The 26,948-nt window shown below is 36.4% G+C and overlaps 1 protein-coding gene across 1 annotated transcript in view; it reads right to left on the bottom strand.

Annotated features, from left to right (window-relative positions):
• GTF2E2 (general transcription factor IIE subunit 2) overlaps window positions 1–26,948 on the bottom strand; it is a 58,197-nt gene that overhangs the window by 5,193 nt on the left and 26,056 nt on the right. The window contains exons 4-6 of the mRNA XM_045535487.1: window positions 16,673–16,780; window positions 14,418–14,600; window positions 11,999–12,092 (exon numbers count right to left, since the gene is read on the bottom strand). Coding sequence (XP_045391443.1) covers window positions 11,999–12,092; window positions 14,418–14,600; window positions 16,673–16,780 — 385 coding nt within the window. The remainder of the gene's footprint in view (window positions 1–11,998; window positions 12,093–14,417; window positions 14,601–16,672; window positions 16,781–26,948) is intronic.

Genomic DNA, 26,948 nt, shown 5'->3' with positions numbered 1-26,948 from the left:
AGGCCATCTTGAGCAAAAAGAACAAAGCTGCAGGCATCGTACTACCAGACTTTAAACTATAGTACAGGCCAAGCGTGGTGGCTCACGCCTGTCATCCTAGCATGATGACGTTACTTGGGTAAGCAACTAAGAGTGGGACACTGGGTCATTATAGTAATACACACTGCAAGGTAGATATGTATACCTACTTATTTAACTTTCCAAAAAATGACATTGGACTTCACCTCACACCAGATATAAACATTAACTAAAAATGATCAAAGATCTAAATGCAAGAAGTAAAACTATAACTCTTAGAAGAAAAAATATAAGTAAATCTTCATGACCTTGGATTAGGCAATGGTTTCCTAGACATGACACAAAAAGCACAAGCAACTAAAGAAAAATAAACTGTACTATAGCAACATTAAAAACCTCATAAGACACTATCAAGGAAGTGAAAAGACAACTCACAGAATGGAAGAAAATATTTGTAAAGTAGGTGTCTTACAATGGACTTCTAGCCACAATAAAGAACTCTTAAAACTCTGTAATAAAAAGACAAACCTATTTTTTAAATGGGCAAAGAATCTGAATAAACATTTCACCAAAGAAAATATACAAATGGTCAATAAGCACATGAAAAGATGTTCAACATCATTAGTAAGTAAGGAAATACAAATCAAAACCAAAATAACATTTCACATCCTCTAGGACTGCGGTACCCAACCCCCAGGCTGCATACAGACCGGTACCGGTCTGTGGCCCATTAGGAATGGGGCCCCACAGCAGGAGGTGAGCAGCGGGGGAGCAAGCAAAGCTTCACCTGTATTTACAGCCGCTCCACACTGCTTGCATCACTGCTTGAGCTCTGCCCGCCCCCCTCCCATGGAAAAACTGTCTCCCATGAAACTGGTCCCTGGTGGCAAAAAGGTTGGGGACCACTGCTCTAGGATGACTAATAGCAAAGTGCTGGCAAGGGTGTGGGGAAATTGGAGCCCTCCTAAATTGCTGGTGAGAATGTAAAATAATGCAGCTGTTTTGCAAAACAGTAATGGCAAGTACTCAAAAAGTTAACCAGAGAATTACCATATGATGCAGCAATTCCACTCCTAGGTATATATGAAATGAAAACATGTCCACACAAAAACTTCTGCAGGAATATGCATAGCAGCATTACTCATAACAGCCAAAAAGTGGAAAACACCCAACCATCAACTGATGAATGGATAAATAAAATGTGGTATATCCATACAATATAATATTCTTGCTCAATTTCATGCTCATTATTTCCCTCTAAGCATTGCTATAGCTGCATCCCATGAATTTTGATACATTGTGCTTTCACACTTTCATTTAATTCAACACATTTTTTTTTGCTTCCTTGTGATTTCCTCCTCCAACCATGGATTATTTAAAATTGTTTTTTTATCTCTAAATGGAGAGTTTCAAAATATAGTTCTGTTACTGATTTCTAGTCTAATTCCCTTATGGCCCAAGCACATCCTCTGTATACAGTCATCCCTCAGTAGCCAAGGGGGACTGGTTCCAGGAACCCCGAGGATATCAAAATCTACAGATGCTCAAGTCCCTGATATAAAATATGCAGTATTTGCATATAACCTATGCACATACTCACATATACTTTATAAAAAAAATTTTTTTAAATAGAGACAGAGTCTCACTATGTTGCCCAGGCTGGTCTCAAACTCCTGGGCTCAAGCAATTCTCCCACCACAGCCTCCCAAAGTGCTGGGATTACAAGCATAAGCCATCATGCCCGGCCCCATCCTGCCATATAGTTTAAGTCATCACTTGATTACCTGTACTACCTAATACAATTGGAATGCTATGTGGATAGCTGTTACACCGTGTTGTTCAGGGAATGACAAGAAAGTCTGTGTATGTTCAGTACAGATGCAACTTCTTTTCCAAATATTTTTAGTCCCTGGTTAGTTGAAGCCACAGATGCAAAACACACAGACACAGAGGGCTAACTGTACTTCCAATTCAAATGCAATTAAAGCCTGTTTTGTGGACTAGAATGTCACCTATCTTGGTGATATTCCAGGCATACTTGAAAATATATGTATAGTGTTCTACTGTTGTCGATAGTCTGTTCCAGAAGTGTCAATTAAGTCAAACTGGTTGGTAGTGTTGTTTAGGACTTCTGTATCTGCACTAATCTCCCATCTACGTGTTCAATCAATTACTGAGATAGGAATGTTACAGACTGCAATCTTAACTGTAGATTTATCTATTTCTCCTTTTAATTTTATCCATTTGTGACTCACACATTTTGTAGGTCTTTTGTTAGATACATATTTAGGACTGTTGTGCGTTCTCAAGGCTTCTCGGATCTTTAGTTTGGTGTCCATCGTTAATTTTAGAAAATTCCTGGTCATTATTTTTTCTGCCCCATTCTCTTTCTCTTCTCCTTAAACACATTTGATTTTGTCCTACAACTTATAGATGCTCTATTTTTTTTCACACTTTTTTCTCTTTGTATTTCAGTTTGGATCATGTGTATTAGATCATTTGTATTCAAGTTCACAGATTTTTTTCCTTGGCTACCCCAAGTTTACTGATAAGCTCACTGAAGGCATTTGTTATCTCTGTTACTGTGCTTTTCATTTCCAAGATTTTCATTTTTTTACTTATAGTATCTATCTCTCTGCTAAAATATCCTACCTGATCACACAATCTGTCTGCCTTTTCTCTTAGAGACCTCAACATATTAATCAGAATGATTTTAAATTCCACATCTGGTAGTTCCAACGTCTGTGTCCTAAGAATTTGGTTCTGTATATGGCCTGTGTTGTTTTTTCTTGCTTCTTTTTATGCCTAAAAAAATTTTTTGAAAGCAGGATATCCGCTGTGGGACAGCTGAGACTGAGGTAAATTGTTTTTATGCCTGGAAACGGGCACGCCTTTCCTTCTGTCAGACCTTTGGTGTGTGGAGGTTGAGTCAACCTATTGTCAGGACACGAGCTGCTCTGGAATCTGCTGCTGCCATGGTCACCCATAATGCACCACCAGCATCAAACCCCTTTAGCCACACATTGTGTTTAGGGAAGAGGCTGGTTAGTCAGAGGATCTTTCTCAGCGTCTGTCGGACCTTTAGTTTTCCGTCATCCCTTTATGCTATACCTCAGCTGGTCACCTCCATGCTCCTGCAACTCTCCCACAGCTCCACTGCTACCTGTTGTGACACAGCTGTTAGCCTCACTGGAGAACGGGGAATTCTCTGACATTCCGATTAAGCCTCACTCTAGACAAGGATTCTGTTCCTTGGTGTCCAGGGTGTGGCCTTCTGAGTGTTCCAGCCCTGCCACCTCTGCTACAGTTCTGGGTCCAGCACATACTCCTGTCCCTCCCCAGGGGCAGAAGGTTTTCTTTCAGTTCCCTTCCCGTAGTGCTTGAAGGCTCTTGTCTCACAGGAGCCTTAAAGTCTTCAGTCCCACAGGAAAGAAGCAGTGGGGAAGGATTAGACAGGTCTTCGTGTCTTCCCTAAAGGGGCTACTATTCTCCTCCAGGCCTGTCCAATGAGGGACCCTTTCTCAGCACCCCCACCCTGGCCACAACCTTTTCTGTAAGCATCCAGCGAAGTCTGTGGAGAAGAGCCTGTGAGTGGACACAAATCCCCCATGTCTGCAGCCCCCCAGGGGCTCTCTGTTCTCTTGCTGGTCCACACTAAGCCTTAGCAGTTCATCAAAAATTTTAACTGAATTCTTCTGAGTGGTGCTCATCTTTGTCTGTCCCAGTAAACAAGTGCTCACCTCCCACCTTTCCCTGGGGGGTTCCTGTCTTTCCTTAGAGTTTGGATTAGAGGGTTGTTCTGCAAACTCTGCTCTCTGCCGGATTCAAGAAAGCTATAAATTTATAGATTTCCGGAGTTTGTTGTTGTTGTAAGGATGGGAACAATGCTTTCTCTAGCTTTCTCCACTCTAAGAGAAAGCTAGAAAGAAGTTCCCAACTGCCTACTTCTTAGCCAAACTTTAAAGATTATGTAATGCGAATGTGACTAGCTCTGCTTGCTACAGGTATATATGAAAGAAAGTAAGTTCAGGTCAAACTTCCAACTCAATAATAAAAATACCTCTCTAATTCCAATAAAGCACACAAAATTATTGCTTTAAAATGTATGCCATAACCAGAATTTCCCATGTCAAATTTATTATAGCTGTTGAATAAAGTGTCATACAAAAGAACAGTTCTGGCATTTTGACTATGAATTTGTTAAATTCTAATTTACTGACATGTGAAAACCATTTATTTAGGTAAATATTACATATCTGTATAACAATTCAACTGCATATTTCTCTCTGTATAAAAAAAAGGCAAAGAGGGGGAAAAATACCTTTTACTCATTGGCTAATATCATTCAGTACACTTTCTACCAAACTTCTATGTTACCAGTGTGGCAAAATTTCAGCTCTTTGAAAACTGAAACCACTTTGCCTTTCTACCTGATGTGCACAGAAGCCACTGCAGGCCTCTAATGATACAATCGCACAGCACTATCACCTACTAGGACAATGACAGCAGCAGTCTGAAAAGGTGATCTGTGTATTAATGTACAACCAAACAGAATACACCACACTGTAAATTTTCATGGCACAATGGAAGTGAAAATGCATTTAAAAAATGAACTATTTCCGGCCAGGCATGGTGGCTCACGCCTGTAATCCTAGCACTCTGAGAGGCCGAGGCAGGTGGATCATTTGAATTCAGGAGTCCGAGACCAGCCTGAGCAAGAGCAAGACCCCGTCTCTACTAAAAATAGAAATTAGCTGGACAACTAAAAAATTAACTAAAAAATATATAGAAAAAATTAGCCAGGCGTGGTGGCGCATGCCTGTAGTCCCAGCTACTTGGGAGGCTGAGACAGTTGGATTGCTTGAGCCCAGGAGTTTGAGGTTGCTGTGAGCTAGGCTGATGCCATGGCACTCTAGCCCAGGCAACAGAGTGAGACTGTCTCTAAAAAAAAAAAAAAAAGAACTATTTCCTTTTGTTTAAAAAAAGTCACTTGAGCTATTTTCAGAGAAAAATCCTGAATAAAAACTCAATTTCTTTTTTTCTTTTCAATAAAACGTTTCTATTTAATCCCTGCCTTTCCTTAGCTCAATGCAGTATTTAAGTATGACATCTACTATGCAAATTTATTACAGCTGCATAAATACTTAAAATGAACTCAGGGCCAAATTTTAGAGGCAGGATCTCACAGGATCCCAAATTTAATTACTTTTTAACATATGTGGGGGAAAAAAATGCTCAGCTGACAAAGGTACAAAGAGAAATAACCTGTTTTTCTTTAATTTTATAAAACAGTGTAAGAAAATACAAATTAAAAGCTAATGTAAAATCTTTATTTTCTATGAGGTTGGCAAAGTCAATTAAAAACACTCAGTACTTGTTAGAGTATGAACAAATGGATACTGTCTCATATATTGCTATGAAGGTAGAAATTGGTCCAAACTTTGCAATGGACACTTGGCAAGGTACTGAAAATTTTTTAAATATGTCTATCTTTTGATCCAGCAATTCGTCTTCAAGAAAATGTAAGAACTGTGCATTATTTATAACAGCACATAGCAAAAAAAAAAAAAAGTAACTGAATTTTCTATCTGTGGAAAGCCAGAAAAATTGTTTTAAAGTACATCAACAAAATGTAATACCATATAGCTATTAAAAAATAATGATCTACAATGGCGTCAGAGCCCCAGGGCAAGGACTCTAAGTGGTAGCTACTAGGAGGAGTCCTGAATTCTAACGATAAAGGTGAAATCATTTAAGCTTCCAGTCAGAAAGAAAAAGTTACCAGCAGTCAGATTGTCGTCGGAATTCTCATCAGGAACGCCAAAAACTATTATGTAACTGCAAAAGATCAGGGCAAATGTGGCCTCAGACAGCTAAATTTGCTCTATTTCTGTGCTGTCTAAACAAAAATAAAACCATTGAGTCAATGACCAGATAGGTAAGTAAACAAGTAACTAGATAGGCAGGATTAAAACAGCTAGTATTGCAGATACCACTTTATAGTGACAATACTGTTCTTACTACGTGGCCAGATTCTGTCCCAAGCTCTAAGCACTTTTATTTATATTAACTCATTTAATCCTCATAAAGACGAGGAGGTAAAGATACCACCATTTCCATTCTGCAGAGGAGGAATCTGACAGGGCGTGGTTAGGTACCTTGCCTGCGCTGGTAAGGAGCAGAGCTAAGATCACCCACAGTTTGACCAAAACTCTCCTGACCACTCCATGCATACTGCCTGACTTACGGGAATAAATGCCTTTGCCAAATGAGACGCATGCCTAGGTCCAACTAGTCTGTGTGCATTTCTCTATTTGATTAAAAATAAGACTACAAAATAAACTCTCTCCTTACTGGAGCTGTACCTCATTTTAGCCCATGTGCTTGTCTACCAGACAGAACCAAGGGGAATCTTCAGGACGCCTTTAAGCTTGCTCACTAGAGACCTCCTCTCTACGGCTAAGACTGCCACCTAGTGGGCTGGAACAAAAACTTCATCAATACAATCAAAATACTAATGTAAAGCGTTCTGAAGCGTACAGTATGCAAGAGATGAGAGGGAGACAAGGGAAATACACATTCCTTAAATCATTAGCAAAAACTTTTTTTAAATTAGTGATTTATGTGACACTGACACTGATATCTTACTCTTGACGTTCCTGTGACTGTTCCCTCCCGGGTCTCTGCAACACTGTATGAACACCAACATTACAACATGCAAACCGCTGTACTATCTGTTCCCATGTCATTTCCCCCCTCAGCCTACAAGGTCAAGCATAAAAACCCAATCTCCCTTCTGAGTGTGCTGAATGGCAGAACCCATGAAAAGTAGCCTGGAGACAGTATATTTCAATTAATTTTTCTCTGTTTTATAAACACAAACTGTACCTTTAATCTAGTCTTCAACCAGGACAATGGGTAATGTCTGGGGACACTTTGGTTGTCGCACTGTGGGGAGGCTGTTACTGGCATCCACAGAAGCCAGGGATGTTGATAAACACCCTGCCATGCCCAGAACCACCGCCCACACCAAAAAAATTACTCAGCCCCAAATGTCAATACTGCCAGGCTAAAAACCCTGCTTACCCCCACCACCTTTCCTGGGAGTATACAGATTACCAGTTTATAATAATTAACTGAGCCTACAACCCAATTCTGGTTTACTTATACAAAGTACTTTTTGTACTGTTTTAGTACACACTTGGTTTTCTAGGAATATACAACAACGTACATTATATATAGAATAATCTACCTTTGTAAATCACAGGGTGTATTTTTCAGAACTTTACCAAGAATTCTTTACCACTTGAGGAAAATACCAGTATGATATATAAGTTGCCAATGTATCACTCCTATATTAGTCCATTTGTAGCTATTCATGGTGACTCTACATGGAAAGGTAAATAGCTGTTTTGTTTATATTCCATTCACATTCTAGTATAACTGTGCCTGAGCACTTATAAATATTGAGATAAATCAATTTCTTTTTATTTCTCCTTTACGCTACACTTAGGGCATTACATTGACTTTTTAAAGAAATGTGTTATCAATAGGTTATATTATTTATGAATTTAACTTCAAGAGGAAAGAAGATGTTATAAAATACCTGTAATAAAAAAAGGTTCATTGAATCTGATGAAACAATTAAAAACCACTTAGGAAAAAAAATCAGTCTTTTCTGCAGTCTTTGCCTTTGCTATTCCCTCTGCTGAACCCTCCCCTATAGTCACACACACCAGCACTACTCGGCAAGGCCAGCTCCCCTCATCTTTTTTCACAGAGGTCATCTCTGAGCTCCAACCTCCTCATTATTATAGCACAGTAAACAGCTCGCTTATTTCCTCCCTAGCGTTTTATGCAATCTACAGTATTTTTAAATTTTGTATGTTGTGTTTCCCCCTTTAGAATGGAAGCTCCACAAAGGCAGAGGCTTGTCTACCTTGTTCACTGCTGTATTCCCCACAGAGTACAATGACTGGGACACATAGATGGTCGACACATATTTGGTGAATAAATGGGCTCATGAATAAATAACAGATTGTAACAAAAATCCCAGAAAGTGTCAATATGGGAATAAAGAGACAATAGAGACTAAGAGAATAGAAATAAATTAAACAATTCCCAAACAAATGATGAGGAGAATACATCATACAATAAAGACAGTAAATATAAAATGACACTCAGAACCAATTCAAAAAGTTAAAGCCAGCCATATGCCATCTACAAAGGAAATACCTAAAGGAAAAGAATATGGGTAGAAAGTAAAAAGACAGGCAAAAATATGTCAAATTTTTTAAAGGCATTTATATTAATACGTGATAAAGCTGGACATCAAGTAAAATAATATGAACACATTAACTGCCATGAGAGTTGTATTTAACTCACTCTAGTTTTGACCCCGGGGCTGCATGAAGCATATGTAAAATCTTACTTGATGATGTTCTTATTGTTACAATTAATATCAACAATTTATTCTTAAACGTGGATTAAATGAATAGAAGTCAATAAATTTCATTTTTCTATTTATGTTTACCTTTAAATTACACTCGAAGTTTTTATTTTCCTAATAAAACCCCATGGCCCCAAGGAAAAGTTTCAGTGTCTCTCTGTGGCAGTCAATGTGTTAAACACAACCAAGAAGGATACTTTATGATTATGGATACAATCCTTAAATAAACTATGACTGCCAAGAACATTTATAAACTAAAAACTCTGCATGAAAAAATATATATAGCAGTAACTACAGGAAGTACTGGGAAAAATAAAACCATAAAAGCTGTGGGAGATTTTAATGTTTGCTCAGTTACTGCTCAGATCAAGTAGTCAAAAAATTAGTATGTAGAGAGGGTGATGTGACAGATTACATTTTCCGTTAAAACAAAAACACAACAAACAACAAAGGTAAAATAAACCAGTAGTTAACAAAGAAATAAGGGTAAAAGCTCAAATACAAAAAGTTAGCGACAAAAAGGGAAAATAACACATAGAAAATTAAGTTCAAGAGCCATACCCTGCAAAACTGTATGCTATTAAATTTGAAATTTTAAAATGCATGATTTTGTGGGAAAACACAAATTATCGAAACTTACTCAAGTTACTCCCATGAATGGGAGTAACTTTCAAATCTTCAAGAAATCTACTATTCTCATAGGAAAGGAGGGGAAGGGAAGAAAAACTGTACTTTCGTTTTCATGAATCCAGCATAATACCCATCACCAAGCCTGACGAAGCACAAACAAAAGAAGACTGACCGTACTGAAGCAAAAGTCCTAAATATAAAGAATCCAGAAATACATAAAGTCAAAGAAAGGTTATTCTAAGAGTGTTAAGGATGGTTCAATATTAAGAAACCTAGTAATATATTTCACCACATTACTAAGTCAGCCAGCAACAACAAAGATCCTAAAAGATACAGAAATATTTTATCAATTTACCTCCCCAATATCATCCTGATTTATGTGGCTACTTCATTAACATAAAACACACACACATATCAAATCTGTAAGTTGTATAACGGTATTTGCTACAGCATCGTTAAACATTTAAAAACCCATTCATAAGGTACACACAACGGAATACTAAAAAGCCATGCATCATTATAGAATATCTGTAATGCAGAGAAAGTAAACTAAAAGAATAAACATCAAACTATTTACAGAATTTGTTCCTGAATATGTGAGATTTTACTAACAAGCATATGTGATTACGGTATTTTTAAAATCTAAGAAAAAACAGTGAAAATTCTCATTTTGCCCCTACAAGCCAAATAAGGAAATGGGAAAGAATACGCCAACAAAGGTATGTAAAACGGCAAATTAAAATAGAATATTAAAGAACAGAAGTATACGTAAAAGACACACAAACAGGAAAAAGTTAGGCAAAGTTAAAAGGATGCTATCCACAGAAAGAGCACACAAGGGACAGAAAATGACAACGGCTCAGTGTGAGGATTACAAGAACACCTGGGCCTACCAATACTAAACGCAAAGTGCACTCCTAAAATATCCCCAAGGAAATACTATCAAGAAATCCTTGAGTTTCATACTACATTCTATGGAGCTACTGCAATCTCTTTCAATTGACCAACTGCCTCAATTTAAACATCTGCTTACAGAACAGATATGCTACACCATGCTGCCATCTGCAGAGCAGACTTAATACTAAGAATTTCCACTAAGAACATTTAAACATGTTGGCTACTGAAAGCATCAAGGTAAATGACAGAGAAACTAAAACCCGTGGTATAACTCTACTGGGAGAAGAAAGCTAGGTGTTGGAAAGAGAAGTGACAAGAATAAGTCACAAGACAACATCTAAAGTTGAAAACTTAAGAAACAATAGTGTAAGTTTTCCATATCTAGCAATATGGAAAAAAACTACCAGAAGAATCCAAAATAAAACTAGGCAAGTATCTGCCACAAAAGAAAGGGACTGGAATATAGAAAGGAGAAGCACATTTGCTTTTTATCAGAAGACCTTACTATCTGACCATGTGATCACTGTGATAAGTTTTATTTTAAGTACTGCAAAATTTTTTCAAAATCAGTTAACTACGCCTAAGAATAAAGGAATCAGGTCTTTCTTAGGGTTTTTTGTTTGTTTGTTTGTTTGTTTTTTCTTTTTTAACTCAGAAGGATCTTAAATTTGATTTTAAAAGAAATTAATTTGACAATTGTAAGTTAACATAAAAGCAAAATTCCGAGTAAAGGAGACTAAAAGCAATACAAAAACTGCCAAGCAGTACCCAAAACTTTGTTCCATAGGCACCTATCACTACAATGTACAGAAGTGCACTACTGGCTTGTTTACATAAAGAAGTTTATTAGAACTAGCAACATTGAAGAACTGGAATATTCTGCAGATTTTTATTTAATTAATAAACATTTGCTGAGAACCAACTACATATGAGGTGCCCAATCAAGATTTTCACAAAAACACAACATCTGTTTCCTAAAACAAATTATGGTCATCTAAGTAACTTCAGTGAAGCTAAAGCCCCATCTACTAATACCACAAGCCTGAATCTATAACCAGATAGCATATAAAAGCAAAACTTAAGGTCATCATACAAATTACAAAAGCATAATCAAGACATTTATTGTCCACTAAAGGGACAAGAATTTTAACTGTATTTGTTATACAAAACTACTCATTCAATATCATCTCCTTTATTTAATGCCATTAAGAAAAGCAAATATGACTACTAGGCAAGCCACAGCAATAGTTTCACTATTGGGAGTCTAATATTACTATTTTACTCTACTATTTCTATATTATTAGAATATTTTACTGTTCATATTATTTTGAGATTTGATAATGGGCATTCAATTCATTCCTTGCTGTTTTATAAAACTTCAAAAGCAATACACATTTATAGTAAAATACCACCATACTTGCCAAAATGGAAATTTCTATTTGAATAAGCAAAAGAATTTCTCATCACTCAACCCTTGTTTAATATCATACATAACAAATGTTGACCAAATTCTTAAAATCCACACATTTAACAGGTGACAATATATAGATTAGCATCCAACTCTACAACTGCCAGAAGGAAAAAATTACCTTTCTTACCCAATATGGTAATTCAAAGATTCATAAGGTAAGAGAATACCAGTCGCCACAAAAGTTTGTTCTTTTTACGGTTCTGCTTCAAGCTTTCGAAGTTACATGTGTAAAATATTAAAGACAAAGAAATAAACCCCTGTTTGGTGAGGCTGAGCTACAAACATAAGAAATCATGAACTGCTATCCTGTGATTCCAAGTTCAATTAACCTAAAATTTTTCAAATCATATATTACAAATTGCATTCTAAGAAACAATATGTTAGATACAGGAGCTATTAATTCTGTTCTAGGAGATAATAATGCCAAAAAGGTAATATTAAAAGTTTAAATTATGACTGTATTATAAATTTCATCACCCTAAAATTGTAATGTACCTGCAAACTAAAGTATCTATCTATACAGAAAGACTCACCTTCATCCACAGAAAACTGACAGCTCTTATCATTGAAGAAAAGTATTTTCTTCTTATCAGGACGATTTACAAATAGTATCTGGTCCCCTAAAGCCTTAAGATAAAGAAAGATTTTTCAGTTAACTCCAAATTACCTCACCAAAAAAATCTTTTCTTGCACAAAACAAAGGACTCTCATTATTTAAAACCCTCAGTGCACCACACCATCAGGGTCCACTAGACCCAATATTAGTGTTTTTTTAGTGTTTCAATTTTTTAAGCAGCTTTTTATTTTTTGTTTTTAAAGAAACAGGTTCTCACTACTTTGCCCAGGCTGGAGTGCAGTGACTATTCACAGGTATGACCATGGCACTTTACAGTCTTGAACTCTTGGGCTCAAGGGATCCTCCTGCCTCAGCCTCCCTAGTAGCTGGGATTATAGGTACATGCCACTACGCCCAGCCTGTTCTATTTCCAAGGATACTTCAAGGCTTATTATTCTTAGAGATCGTCCAAAGAACAAAAAGAAAATTTGTTTTTCTTAAAACAGAACAAAATTCAATCCTTGTTGCGATTACTGAGTCCACTGGACCCTTTTATTAATCGAAGGCACACTGTTGGATCTTGGCCTTCTTACTTTTCTTCTACCTTGAAATATTTCGCTACTTGCTTGTCATTACCCATCAATTATTTCCAATGATGCTTTTAAAAAGCTAAAGTAATATGGAAATGGAAGAGTAATTAAATCACTTAGAAGTGTGATGCAGCAGTGAAATAAATAGACACTTCAGTTTTATTACTGCATTGCCCAAAGTATTGAATCATCTTTCCAGAAGAGATAAAAGACTGGAGAGGTTTTTGTCATCTTTAAGCTTTTACTGAGCACACTTGAAAATTTTGTATTTCAAGTGTGAGAGCAAAGACAAGCCAATTGACAAAAGATATTTCACTATTATTAGATGAATCAGAAGATGAATGCAAAAAGCCAAATAGCAATCCAGACTGTTATCTGGTGCAATTCCTCACAGAAATAAAGTTTAAGACTGTAAGTCTTTAGATGACAACACCACAGATGGATAATCTCAAGCTTAACAATCAATGAGGTAGAGTAGAGTGGTAGGGGGATTCAAAAAAATTAAGAAAAAAAGAATCAGTGAGGAAACAAGATACTTCTAAGGACAAAATGGAAGTACGGTATTCTTATCCAGGAAGGACTTCACATAATAGTTTGTGATAAACATCTTTACCATCTCAATTTGCTAAAAGGATACATGACAGTATTCTTTCTTCTTTTTGATGTGTGTTTGCCAAAACTTATTTGATAGAGGTCTGCTATCTTAAATTCTTCTTTAAATTTCTAATAAAGTTGTCTTTCACTGTCCCTTTATTCTTACTTATGTAAATTATTCATAAAATTACTTAATATAGAGTCCATTAAAGTGGAAAATGGTGATAAGTGCAGGTTGAATATCCCACATCCCAAAATCCATAATCCAAAATGCTCCAAAATCTGAAACTTTCTGAGCACCAACATGACACTCAAAGGAAATGCTCACTGGAGCACTTCAGATTTTGGATCTTTGATGTGGGATGCTCAACCAGCATAATGCAAACATTCCAAAATCCAAAAAAATCTGAAATCCAAAAACACTTCTGGACCCAAGCATTTTGGATAAGAGATACTCAACCTGTATACATGCAAAGCAAATGAAAAGAACCCTGAAGACACTGCTAAAAGAACTTCAGGACGACATAAATAAATGGAAAGACTTCTGTGTTCGTGAATTGGAAAACTTAATGTTGTTAAAATATCAATACTACCCAAAGCAATCTACAAATTCAGTAAAATCCCCATCAAAATCCCAATTGCATTTTTTGCAGAAATGGAAAAATCCATCCTAAAATTCACATGGAATTTCAAAACAATCTTGAAAAAGAACAAACTTGGAGATCTCACACTTCCCGATTTCAAAATATATTACAAAGCTACATTGATCAAAACATTGTAGTACTGGCATAAAGATGGATATACAGACCAATAGAACAGAATAAAAAGCCTAGAAATAAACCTGCACATTTATGGCCAAATGATCTTCAACAGAGTGCTTCATACTTAGTAACCTAATAGTATTGTTGAAGTAGCTCTTGTTTACAAACACAAGAGAAATACTAATGCCTTTAGGGAAAATTTTCCAGAAATATTCTGAAGAATCAAACAATCATGCTACAACAACAAAAGGGACCTGTCAAAGTTGCACAAAGATGTCTACCCTTTTCCTGCTCTGTGGCATTAAGACAAATCTTAAATCTTCCAGTGGCTCACTACACCTCATGTATATATGTAAGACTTCAAAAATAATCTAAAAACTTTTGATAGTCTGTAAACTAAGACATTATTAATTCAAATAATATTAAGACACAGAAAGGAAAATGAGGTTACCTTGACAGCTTTCTGGGAATTGGGCAGTCCTTCTTCTATGTCTTCTAAAAGAATCCCTCCTAATCCTCGCTGGTCATGCTTATCTAAGAGCCTAAGCAGGGCCTTCTTATCTTTCAAGTTGTACTTGGGCTTGAAAGCATACTTCCCATCTATTACTTCAATTTTGGGATTGTTGACTAATGCCTGTAACAGTGACACATTCAGGTATGTTAACAAAAGGAAAGTTCATATATACATACTTAAATTCTACTAATTACTTAAAAATGTAACACTACCCAACATAGGGCTGAATGAAAAGTATCTTGTGAATACAAACTAGTAGATATAAAATACTGGACATCCAGGATCCCAGAACAGTAGGTAAAGAATACGGCCGGGTGCGGTGGCTCACGCCTGTAATCCTAGCCCTCTGGGAGGCCGAGGCGGGTGGATCGCTCGAGGTCAGGAGTTCAAGACCAGCCTGAGCGAGACCCCGTCTATACTAAAAATAGAAATAAAAATTATCTGGACAACTAAAAATATATATAGAAAAAATTAGCCAGGCATGGTGGCACATGCCTGTAGTCCCAGCTACTCGGGAGGCTGAGGCAGCAGGATTGCTTAAGCCCAGGAGTCTGAGGTTGCTGTGAGCTAGGCTGACGCCACAGCACTCACTCTAGCCCGGGCAACAAAGTGAGACTCTGTCTCAAAAATAAAAAAAATAAAAATAAAAAAGAATAGCATGGTACTCCCTTTTTATAAAAGAAACGTATATGTTATTTACATAAATTCTTTGAAGAGAAATAAACCATTTTATTACAACTGCTTTGAAGAAACCTGAAATCATATTCTTTTGGAAGACAAAATGGTTAACAAAAAAAAAAATCTATTATTAATATTAACATATAAAGTGAACTGGGTATTGTCCATCCCACGCTCAAAGTATAATTTATTGTTTATTGGCATAATAACATGAGAAACATTACCCCGGGATAAACAAATCAATAGTCAGTCTTCTCCACCTGGTATCAACTGGCAGCTGTGGAAGGAACTGAAAAGGACTGGACTAGTGCATATAAGAACTTTACCTACAATATCAGCTTGAAAATGAAACTGAGTAGGAACGCAGGAATTACTGAATATAATTATGTTCCTAGTCAGTTCTGTTGCACAGCTAATATCAGAAGTAAAGCTCTTCACAAAAGAGCAACCCTATTTTCTTCTGTAGCTGTCAGCCTGACCCTGAAAGGAGAAATGAACACAAAAAGAAGAAAAAAGAGAGAACGGAATACTAATATAATAAAAATAATATTTAACTAATGTTGGTAGTCTATGGAATTCCAACATTAGGTAAACCAGCAAATTTAAATGTGGATTACCATTATTTGTATATTACTAATATAATGAGCTACTGGTTCATTTTATATTATGAAAATCAAGAACCATTATTTTGCTCGGTAAAAAAATTAATTGTATTTAGGAATTTTACATTTGGTCTTTAGAATCTATCACTGGCCCTAGAAAAGTAGTCTTCTTAGTTGTCATTTCATATTTAAATTCAAAAGAGGCAAACATCTGAATTTTGAAAATGCTATTCATTTCCAAATGAGCATGGTTACAGGTTGTGTAGGGGTTTCTTCCAATGGTGTGTGTTCATATACAACATTCATGATTATTGTTCCCTATCAGGCCATAATAGTAGTAACAGTACAACAGAATATGTTGTCATCCCTATTGTACCTTGGGCTTTAAATTTCTTAAAACCTACAAACATATAGATTATAAATTAAGCAATTCAAAATAAGCCTCAATTATTCTGTAAAAAAATTATGTGGAACTAGTACACTGACTTCTTTTTGACTTTTATTCTAAAGTCTTAATATATCAAAATAAATAGACAACTGGCAGGACGTGGTAGTTGATGCCTGTAATCCTAGCACCCTGGGAGACCAAGGCAGGAGGATCGCTTGAGCCCAGGAATTTAAGGTTGCAGTGAGCTATGATGACACCACTGCACTCTAGCCAGGGCAACAGAGAAAGATTCTGTCTCAGAAATAATAATAATAATAATAATAAAATAAAAAATAGACAAATGAAATTATGTGAACACCAACAAATCAAACAATCTTACAAACGTGTATGTTTAAAAAACAAAGACACTACCGTATTTCTTTTAAGAAAAAGTATTATCAGATTTCAATATATTAAAAATACACTAGTTATAGCAAATATCTCTCGGTAATCAACTAGTTTTTTATATTTTAAGTCTATCTTACCTCAGTCATTAGCCATTGTTTCTGCTTGAGCCCAATATCTAAATGTTGTGTTTCATCCAAAATTTCTTCTAAAGTTAGAGGATACGTATCTCCTCGCTGATGTCGTGTCTATCAAGGGAAGAAATCATTATTAGAAGAGTTTTAAAATGCTAGATGCATTGCATTACAGATACACATAAATTTTTTCAGGAATGTAGAACATGTAATATTTGAGGCAATACAATTATAGTGATAAAGAGCATAGTCTATGAAATCAGACAGACCCAGGTTCAAACTCATGTCTCTATGAAATCAAATGATACAGTGAGAAAAAATATTTGCAACTCCTATCACAAAGAGCTAATATTCCTAATATTTTTAGAGTTTCAAAAACCTAACATAAAAATGATCCAAAGACAGAAACACGTAGATCACAAAAAATGACCTTAAACATATGAAACAATACTCAGCTTCCACCAAAGTATTTTTCACTTATTGGACTAGCAAAACTTCTAATGTCTGACGACTCCACAGGTGTAGCTATAAGGAAACAAGCCTTCTTACAGACTGCTGATAAGACTGCAAACTGGTACAACCCCTATGGAGAGCAATTTGGCAATATGAGTGCATTTAAACCCTTTGGTCCAGCAATCCTATTTCTAGGAATTTATCCTACAGATATGCAAGTATGACATAGAAAAGTGGCTTAAGGCGACTACGGCATTGCTTGTAAAACGAAAATATTAGAAACCCAAGTCGCCATCAATAGAAGACTAATTAAATAAACTGCAACCCATCGATGTTACTATACAGGTGTTCAAAAAGTAAATGCAAATGTTCTCTATGTGCTAATTTGAAAAGATGTCCAGGACAAATTATTAGGTTAAAAAACACATGCAGACACCAAATGCTAGAGAGGATGTGGAGGAACAGGAACTTGCATTCACTGCTGGTGGGAATGCAAAATGGTACAGCCACTTTGGAAGACAGTTTGCCAGATTCTTACAAAATTAAACATACTCTTACCATTCGATCAATCTAGTAATCACGATCCTCGGTATTTACCTTAATTAGCTGAAAATTTATGTGCACACAAAAATCTGCAAAGGATGTTTACAGCAGCTTTAACAGTAATTGCCAAAATTTGGAAGCAACCAAGATGTCCTTCAGTAGGGGAACAGATAAACTGTGGTATACCGAGACAATGTAGTATTATTCAGTGCTAAAGGGAAATAAGTTATCAAGCCATGAAAAAGACAAGGAGGAACCTTAAATACATATTAAGAAGCCAAGGCCGGGCTCGGTGGCTCACGTCTGTACTCACGTCTGTACTCTGGGAGGCCGAGGCGGGAGGATCGCTCAAGGTCAGGAGTTTGAGACCTGCCTGAGCAAGAGCGAGACCCCGTCTCTACTAAAAAAATAGAAAGAAATTAGCTGGACAACCAAGAATATATAGAAAAAGTTAGGTGGGCATGGTGGCGCATGCCTGTAGTCCCAGCTACTTGGGAGGCTGAGGCAGAAGGACTGCTTAAGCCCAGGAGTTTGAGGTTGCTGTGAGCCAGGCTGATGCCACGGCACTCTAGCCAGGACAAAAGAGTGAGACTTTGTCTTCAAAAAAAAAAAAAGAAGCCAATATGAAAATGCTACATACTACATAGTTCCAACTGTATGACATTCTAGAAAAGCCAAAACCATGAAGACAATAAAGAATTTAGTGGCTGCCAAGGACTGGGGGGAGGAAGGGATGAATAGGCAGAACACAGAGGATTTTCAGGGCAGTGAAACTACTCTGCATGATACTATAATGGTGAATACACAGGAAGTATTAATATAACACTAAGGATCATGTGTCAGTGTAGGTTCACTGGCTGTAACAAATGTACTATTCTGGTGGGGGAATGTTAACAGTGGAGGAAGTAGTGGGGGAAGGCCAAAGGGGGGATATGAGAATTCTGTACTTTCCACACAATTTTGCTGTGAACCTAAAATAAAACTGCTCTAAAAAAATAAAGTCTTTTTTTTTAAAGTAAATGTAAAAGTAAAACGTATATATTTTAAAAATCACATAGTATGAAATCTGGCATATGGCAAAGAGCAGAAATAATATATATATTTGTACTTTGTTTCTGCACAAAGAATCACTGAAAAAGACACAAGAAACTACTAAAAGAGGTTACTATAAGCAGCAGGACGGGAGAAAACACACAGGATTAGAAGTGATAACCAGATTTATTCATTTGTATCTTTTTTTATTGTTTTACTTTTTGAACAAAGAGGTATACTACTTCTTTAAAGCAAAAGTAACTCTCCGGAAGAAAAAGAAATCCAAGCTCCAACTTTCATCACTTTGGGCAGGTTACTGAACCTCTCTGGGACAGGCCCTGTAAAACTAGAATAATTGTTTCTCAAAACTAGAACATCTGGAAAGCAGATAAAGACATTAAGCCTAACATTACACACACAAAAAAACAAATTTTGAGCATTCGTTGTCAATTCATTCACTTATTCACTCAAACATTTAGTGGTGACTACTATGTGCTGAGAGTACTGCAACGAGACATACCATGAAATACAAACTACTTCTGTCTTTTAAGAGCTCCCAGTAGACGGGAGAAGCTAAACATACAAGCTGTCAAAGCCGGGTAAACAATTATCTGTCAAAAAGACAGCTTTAGTCAGAAGACACCAAATGCTAGAAAACTGAGGAGAAAGACCTCTGAGTGACGACTGGAACACATAGCGAAGGGAAGGAGGGCAGCTGCCAGACAGCACCGTGGTCGCCAGAGTGGGATGCACACACCGCAGGGGTAAACAAGTCAATCTGCATGATTCTTTAGAAGTTTTATTATTTTTTTCTAAAATTTCCATTTAAAAATTATGCTTTAATAATATTTAGTATGTGCATTGTCAACAGTGCCCCCTCGGCTTCCTGTCAGCTGGTTCACATTTCAGAGGGTGACATGCATGGAGCAACCCTGAGGGAAGGCTGGGAACCCACAGGACAAAGGGACTGACAGGTGCGGACTCACTTGTTCCTTCGCTTTCAGCATTCTGTAACCTACCGCAATTTGCCTGCTATCAGATGAATTGTGGTGAGTTTTATTTTTTTAAAGCAGACTTTTAAAATTTAGATACCATATAAAGCTTTCACAAAGGTGTAAGGAACAACGACTTAGAGATGAATTACAAATTTCTCTTTACAAAAAGGCAGATGTTTCAAATCTGCTAGATATCCTATGATTACAGCAGCTATTTGTAGTTTGCTAACAATTATTTTAAAAATAATTATAATAAACCATCTGTTCCTTCAAAGTAAAACTAGCATCTTAACCGACGTGTAAAAGTAACAAAGCAACTGCTTTTTGAAAGAAATTCATGCAGTGGAAAGAGCATTTTAAAAAAGAATGTTTTAGAAATATTTCCATCATTCTGTGATTTCTGAGTTTAAAAAGGGTAAAAATAAAACCTATTATACCTAAAAACTAGCATACCTTAGAAATTTTAGAAACAATTTTCTAATCCTTATTTTTAGAAAGTCTTCCAAACAAAATCCTGTGTTGAAAATCAAAATTGTCAAAACTTTAAAGATTATAACCCTTTTCGATATGTTCCACATGAACTGACATATAAAGAAAGATGGAGGCCAGGCACAGTGGCTCCTGCCTGTAATCTCAGCACTTTGTGGGGCTGAGGAGGAGGATCGCTTGATGCCAGGAGTTCAAGACCGGCCTGGGCAACACAGCGAGACCCTGTCACTACAAAAAAAAAAAAATTAAAAACTTAGCCAGGCATGCTGACACATGCCTACAGTCCTAGCTACTCAGGAGGCTGAGACAGGAGGATCACTTGAGCCCAGGATTTCGAGGTTAACGTAAGCTATGACACCACTGCACTCTACCCTGGGTGACAAAACAAGTCCCTGTCTCTGAAGGGAAACTAAAAAAAAAAAAAGATGGACACTTACCAGTCAAATTGCCTTGCTGGTGAGATGAGATTAAAAAAATTAGTGTCACGATTTTGTGACAATGTACTACAGTAGACCAAATAATGCATCCTCAACCCCAAAGACATCCACATCCAAATCCCCACAAGCTGTGGCTACCTTACCTTGTGTGACAAAAGGGACTTCCCTGATGAGATTAAACCAAGGATCTTGAGATGGAGAGACATGATTGTGGATTATCAAGGTGGGCCCAATGTCATCACAAGTGTCCTTACAAGGGAAAGGCGGAGGCAGGAGAGTCAGAGTGAACAGTAGGAGATGCGACAAGGCAACTAAGAGGCTGGAGGAAGGGGCCATGAATCAGGGAATGCAGGTGGCCTCTAAAAGATGACAAAGAAAAGGAAAGGGATGCTCCCCTCAGGACCCCTACAGTTTTACTTTTTCCTTTCCAATCTTTACATGTTATTTTTTTCCTGCCTTACTGCACTGGGTTGAACTTCTAGTACAATATGGAACAGAAGTTGTGATAACTGGGCACCACTGCTTTTCTGACCTAATCATATTATTTTCAGTCAGCAAAAGGGTTTTTTATACCATTAAAAAATTATTTTAAAATCGTCTACCTTTTATTACAATGTTTTTAATTTCTATTTTGGGGCAAGTTTATAACATATACAATGTATTAGTATAGCACATGTACAATGAAAAGCATTTGCTTTTTCACTGTAAGTATGATGTCAAATCTAGGTTTTCATAGTTACCCTCTGTCACACGGTTTCTCAACTAGCTTTCCACAAAAATCCTAGAATTCCACAAGAAATGATTTAAAAAAATAAACTTTTTAAAAAAAATTTCACACACCATGGGATGTGAGTGCTCATAGTCTTAGGCAACTACTGAGCAGCCAAACTAGTGATTTCATCAGAAATCTTTCAGTGTCACGTGGCACTGTGCAAGCAGGGCTATGTTCACTTTGCTGAGGCCAACTATCAGTTTTTGATGCAATATGGGGAGGCCACTGCTAAATGGTAAGATCGACATGGCACACCAATGGGAGTGCAGGAGGCTGACAACATCACCCACTCCCTTCCAGGCACATCCCCAACCTCCCTTTACACAGTGTCACTGACTTACGGGAGCAAACAAGCAATACCGGTACAACAGAAAATCTAAGGGAAATGCTCATTCTAAACAAGGAATTTTTACACACCAGGACTCAACTGCCACTTACCACTCTGCTATTGTAAATGTTGTAAAACATGGATTCATGTAGCAATAAAATTTAAAATATATAGTGAAGTTTTTGTATTTTTCACAACTTTCTCAATTAGTTATTATTCCTTTTAGTTCTACAATATTAGCACTTGTGTTTTATAAACATGTCTGACAGTCTAGTGTGATGAATTTTGAAGATGAGATTCGTGATGGAAGAGGACTAGGTCCATGAACAATTCTAATAAGATTAGTAATTAAAAAGAAATCTATAATCTTCTGAGCCATTTTACTGCACCAGTGCAGCAAGAGATACAAAACAACAGCTTACCACTTCAATGAAAAGTACTAATCAATGAGTTTTACTGGGCTAGTAATAATCCAAGGTGCTCTATTCCACTGTGCTTCATCTATGACAAACAACTTAGAATGACTCCAGCAAAACTGGAAGGACACTGAAATATTAATCACAGCCACTGGACAAGTCAAGGTACTTATTTGGAATCTCAAATGGAGTAACGCTTTTAGCTTGTTTTTAAGTCATACTTAGTGAAAAGGCTCATGATGCATACTATTAGAACTTATTGCCCAAAAAAAAACATAGGATCGGGGGTGGGCAGAATCACACAGCTGGCAGGAGCTTAATAATGTCAGCATATCAAATGATAGTGAGTAAAATGCACAGTATGAGAAACTGAAAAGGTTTCATTCTCCAACAGTATGGTAAGTCAACAAACTGATGACAAGTCACATGACGCTGAAGAGATTTGGTTAATAAACAGAGAAACAACAGCTTGTCTATCCAGGTTGACAAAGCAACTGATTTCATCAATGCATGTCACGTAAATTTCTTTTTGATACCCTACAAAACAGATTGAAAATTTTTAATTAGCAGTGAATTTCAAGAAAAAATTTTCTGCTGCAAAAAACTATCACAAATAAAGGGCAGAACATATTTAATGTGGTGTCTTCATATCTGGAAACAAAAAGTTTGTCCTGCAGAAACTGTTGGCATCTACACTGATGTGCCCCTTTACTGGCTGACTCCGGGCAAGGTTTTACCTCTCATTTAAAAAACAAAAAAAAATCCTGATGTTGTCTCATGTCATTGCTTTCCTCAGAGAGGTACTAGCATCAAAAACCCTTGGAAATGAAATGAAACATGTCTTGAATGATGCTACAAAAATGATTTGCTTTATTAAACAAAGGCCAGCACACTTGAGGCACATAAATCTCCCGCTACACACAAAAATCCAGTGGCTTAGCAGAGGAGGTATTCTCAACAGAACATTTAAGCTGAAAGTTGAATTACAGAGGTACTTTCAAGAAAATTGTAGGCCATACTTTACTGAGTGCTTTGACAGTGAAGAATGACTGCAGAAGCTAGCCTTGTTAGCAGACACTTTTTTTTTTTTTTAAATAATATGAACCAGTTGAACAAATTTAGGAAAAAAATGCTTTAAGTGACAAGACTTTTTGGATTTCAAAGGAACATTGAATCTTTGGAAAAATCATGTGGCAAAGGAAATCTTGCAATGCTGTCTGGGCTTCAGAGTAAAGAAGGATATCAGCAAGTCTGAAACATTATTAAAGGCCATCTGGAAGAACTAAAAGACAAAATTAATTATTTTCCCTCCTTTTCAACACAAATGTATGCTTGAGTAAAGGACTCTTTCTCTCAATCTGCTCATCTGATAAGTAAGCTGCCTACTTTGATACGGTAAAAAAAAAAAAAAAAAAGAAATCAAATAGAAAACTTTTTAAAAACAAAAAACTGAAGCTTCCTTTACCCATATGACTGACTGACACTAAAGCTGATGCCCTTTCTGGGGAGGAGGGAGGAACCACACCCAAAAAAACCAACCCAACAGGCTGATAAATTGGACAAAATAAATACAAAGACAGAAAATATCATTCTCTACTCAAAAGAACAATGGTAATTATCATTAACTTATTGTAGTCACAACTGAATGATTAGGTTAAACATGTGAGCTGAGGGCCTAACAACTTTTTGCAAGGGTTCTGAGACCTGAAAATTATTTCAACGGTTCCTCCAGGGTAAGAAGATTGAGAAAGGCTGCTCTATTGTATTAAGGAACTTTGCCTCTACTATTAATTTGCTACAAGTTTTTATCATAAATGGGTATTAATTTTAACAGAAACGTTTTCTGATCTGCTGAGATGATACGATTTTTCTTCTTTATTCTGCTAACATGACTTACACTAATTTTCAAATATGAACCACTTCAACATTCCTAAACTTCACTTCATCACAATGTTATTATCCCTACATACTCGTATGAGTAAATTCAATTTGTTCATATCTTTTTAAGGATGTTTATGCCTGATACTGTCAAATAACTTAAATGCTTTATTTAAAACTATAAATAAATTTAAGTTCTTGATCCAACCCTAACATCAACCAGAACTGCGCCTTTATATAAGCCAGTCTTTTATTTTAATTTCTATGGACTTCAGAGCTTCTAAATTAAAAAATAATTGTCAGAATTAATTCAGATAGAAGCCAGGCCAGTGGTTCTCAAACTTTAGCATGCACCACAATCACCTGCAGGGCTTCTTAAAACACAAGAACACTGCTGAGCTACATACAGGTCTAGAAGGGGCCCAAGAATGTGCATTTCCAACAAGTTCCCAGGTCATGTGCTGCGGATGCTGGCTGGAGAACAACACTTGAGCAACACTAAACTAGAATAAACCAAATTAACTGAATTTCTCAACATAATGTTTCACATAACTGAAACACATACACACAGAGGGATGAGATCAAGAGAAAAATCATTCTTTCATAAACAAAGTACATCCCCAATTTGCCATCTAAGAACAGTGTCTTATATGAAGAAAGAGGCGTCCTTCATGAGGGAATTTTCAAGAAAATTTGGAGTGCTTTTAAGACTTATTCCTTTATGCAATAAAATTTGTCTTACAACATTAATCATTTCTATGAAAATCCTTCTAAGATGGACCCTAAACTTCTATCTTCTTAAACATGTCACTGAACATAATTTAATCTTTTTGATGTCTCAGTTACTGTTTTAATGTAAATTACTGGGCTATGGTATAACAATAACATCTCAGGAGCTCGTGAGATGTGTTGGGCAGTTTGTCCCCATGCCAACTGCTCTCAGTATTATGAGTACGAAGTTCTTGGATCTGCCTTTAATTTTTTTTTCCTGTTTAGTACTTTCTCTGAAGTTATCACTTCTTGCTGTAAATTTCACTGTACCTATCTCAGTTTCCTGATGGCTCTTCCATGTGATTTATAAATAATTCTCATTGAACAATGAAAGAGTTCCCCTATAAGTAAATGAGTAAACTGTGAGGAGCATTTTTGTTGTTACCTTTCTCTTGCTAAGGGTACCCTGGGGACAGTGGAGACTTTCCAACAGTTTACAGATACCTTCCACAAATACTTTTTCCCTTTCCAAAGAGGCCCTCCCCTCTACACAACCCCTCCCCCAAAAGGTACAACTTTCACTTACACTCAGAATTTATGATGCACTGCCTGATGGTTTAATAAATTCTGGGGACCCAAACAAAAGGATAAGTCAAAAAAAAAAATACCGTTTGGGGGAAGCCTTCATAAATATTAACTGAGGTGCCATAAACTATCCACTATAGGACTTCTTGTCTTGTCCAGTCTTACATATTTCTAAGAGTTAAAAATAGGATATTTTGGACTTTGCTGGAACATTCTAAATTCTCACATATCATTAATATAATTTGTGGGCAATTGTTTAAAGTTTCCCTTTAAACAACTTCATCTCTCCCATTTCTACACACCCCCACCTGCACTCAGTGTTGTCCAAGAATGCATTGCTCTTAGGGGAAAAAGTCTGATAAAAGCAAAGCAAAGAGAACACTGGTTAAAAAATAAATAAATAAATCTAATGATAAAAATAATTTTTTTCAAGAATTTAAATATAAGTAATTCTCTTCAGCAATTTTCAAAACACATGCTTAAATATTTATTAGCCTGAAGAAAAAGCATAATTAAAGATCTAAAACAATATCAATTAAGGAGGCTGATGCCTTTAAATATAACAGAAATCTTTTCCAGGGGTACCAAACCATTCAAATTGTGCTACATAAAACACACAGATAAAAACTATATAGAAACTATTTTAGATTGAGTGTGCATTATTCAATATGGTAGTTAAAGCCTATTTTGTAAAATCATATCATGAAATTTTTATTTTAATTAGTCAATTCTCATTACATCTTTTAAACAGTTTGATATTTCTACCTCCTATTAATAAAAATAAGTTATACCCTAGCTGTACCACTGATTAGTTTTTAGCAGGAGGTATCATTCTCTTTCATTAATTATCCAAAATAAAAATGTACCAAGTTATTTCTGAATCATCTCTTTTATTTATACCTTTAGTTGACATTGGAGATTGGAAGACACAGGCACACACATTTAAAAAAAAAGCAACACACTTTTATCATATCCCTTACTTCATAAATATTTTATTATTTAAATTATAATGATGCAATGTAACATAACAAGCAGCAGATAATTGTTTTAAAAATTATTATAAAAATTGGGCCGGGCACAGGGGCTCATGCCTGTAATCCTAGCACTCTGGGAGGCTGAGGCAGAAGGATCGTTTGAGCTCAGGAGGTCGAGACCAGCCTGTGCAAGAGCGACACGCCGTCTCTGCTAAAAATAGAAAGAAATTATATGGACAGCTAAAAATATATATAGAAAAATTAGCTGGGCATGGTGGCACATGCCTGTAGTCCCAGCTACTCAGGAGGCTGAGGCAGTTGGATCGCTTGAGCTCAGGAGTTTGAGGTTGCTGTGAGCTAGGCTGATGCCACAGCACTCTAGCCTGGGCAACAGAGTGAGACTCTGTCTCAAAAAAAAAAAAAAAAAAAAAAAAAAAAAAAAAAACATTGGTAAGTTACTGTAATTCTATTTGAGCCATATAATTTTCATCACAAATACCTTAGTAATATCTTTTAGTATGCACTCTGTAATTTATTTCTCAGTGGTTTTTATATTATCCAAAATATGTATTAATCCATTTATTTGAACTTAAAAGATATTTTGTGATATAAAGCAAATCTGATATGGCTGTTCGGTTTGACAATGGAGACTGACTTTGTTAACCAGGA

This window comes from Lemur catta, chromosome 22 (genome assembly GCF_020740605.2).
Source record: "Lemur catta isolate mLemCat1 chromosome 22, mLemCat1.pri, whole genome shotgun sequence".
NCBI classification, from domain to species: domain Eukaryota; kingdom Metazoa; phylum Chordata; class Mammalia; order Primates; family Lemuridae; genus Lemur; species Lemur catta.
This window is presented reverse-complemented; position numbering and strand designations above follow the sequence as displayed.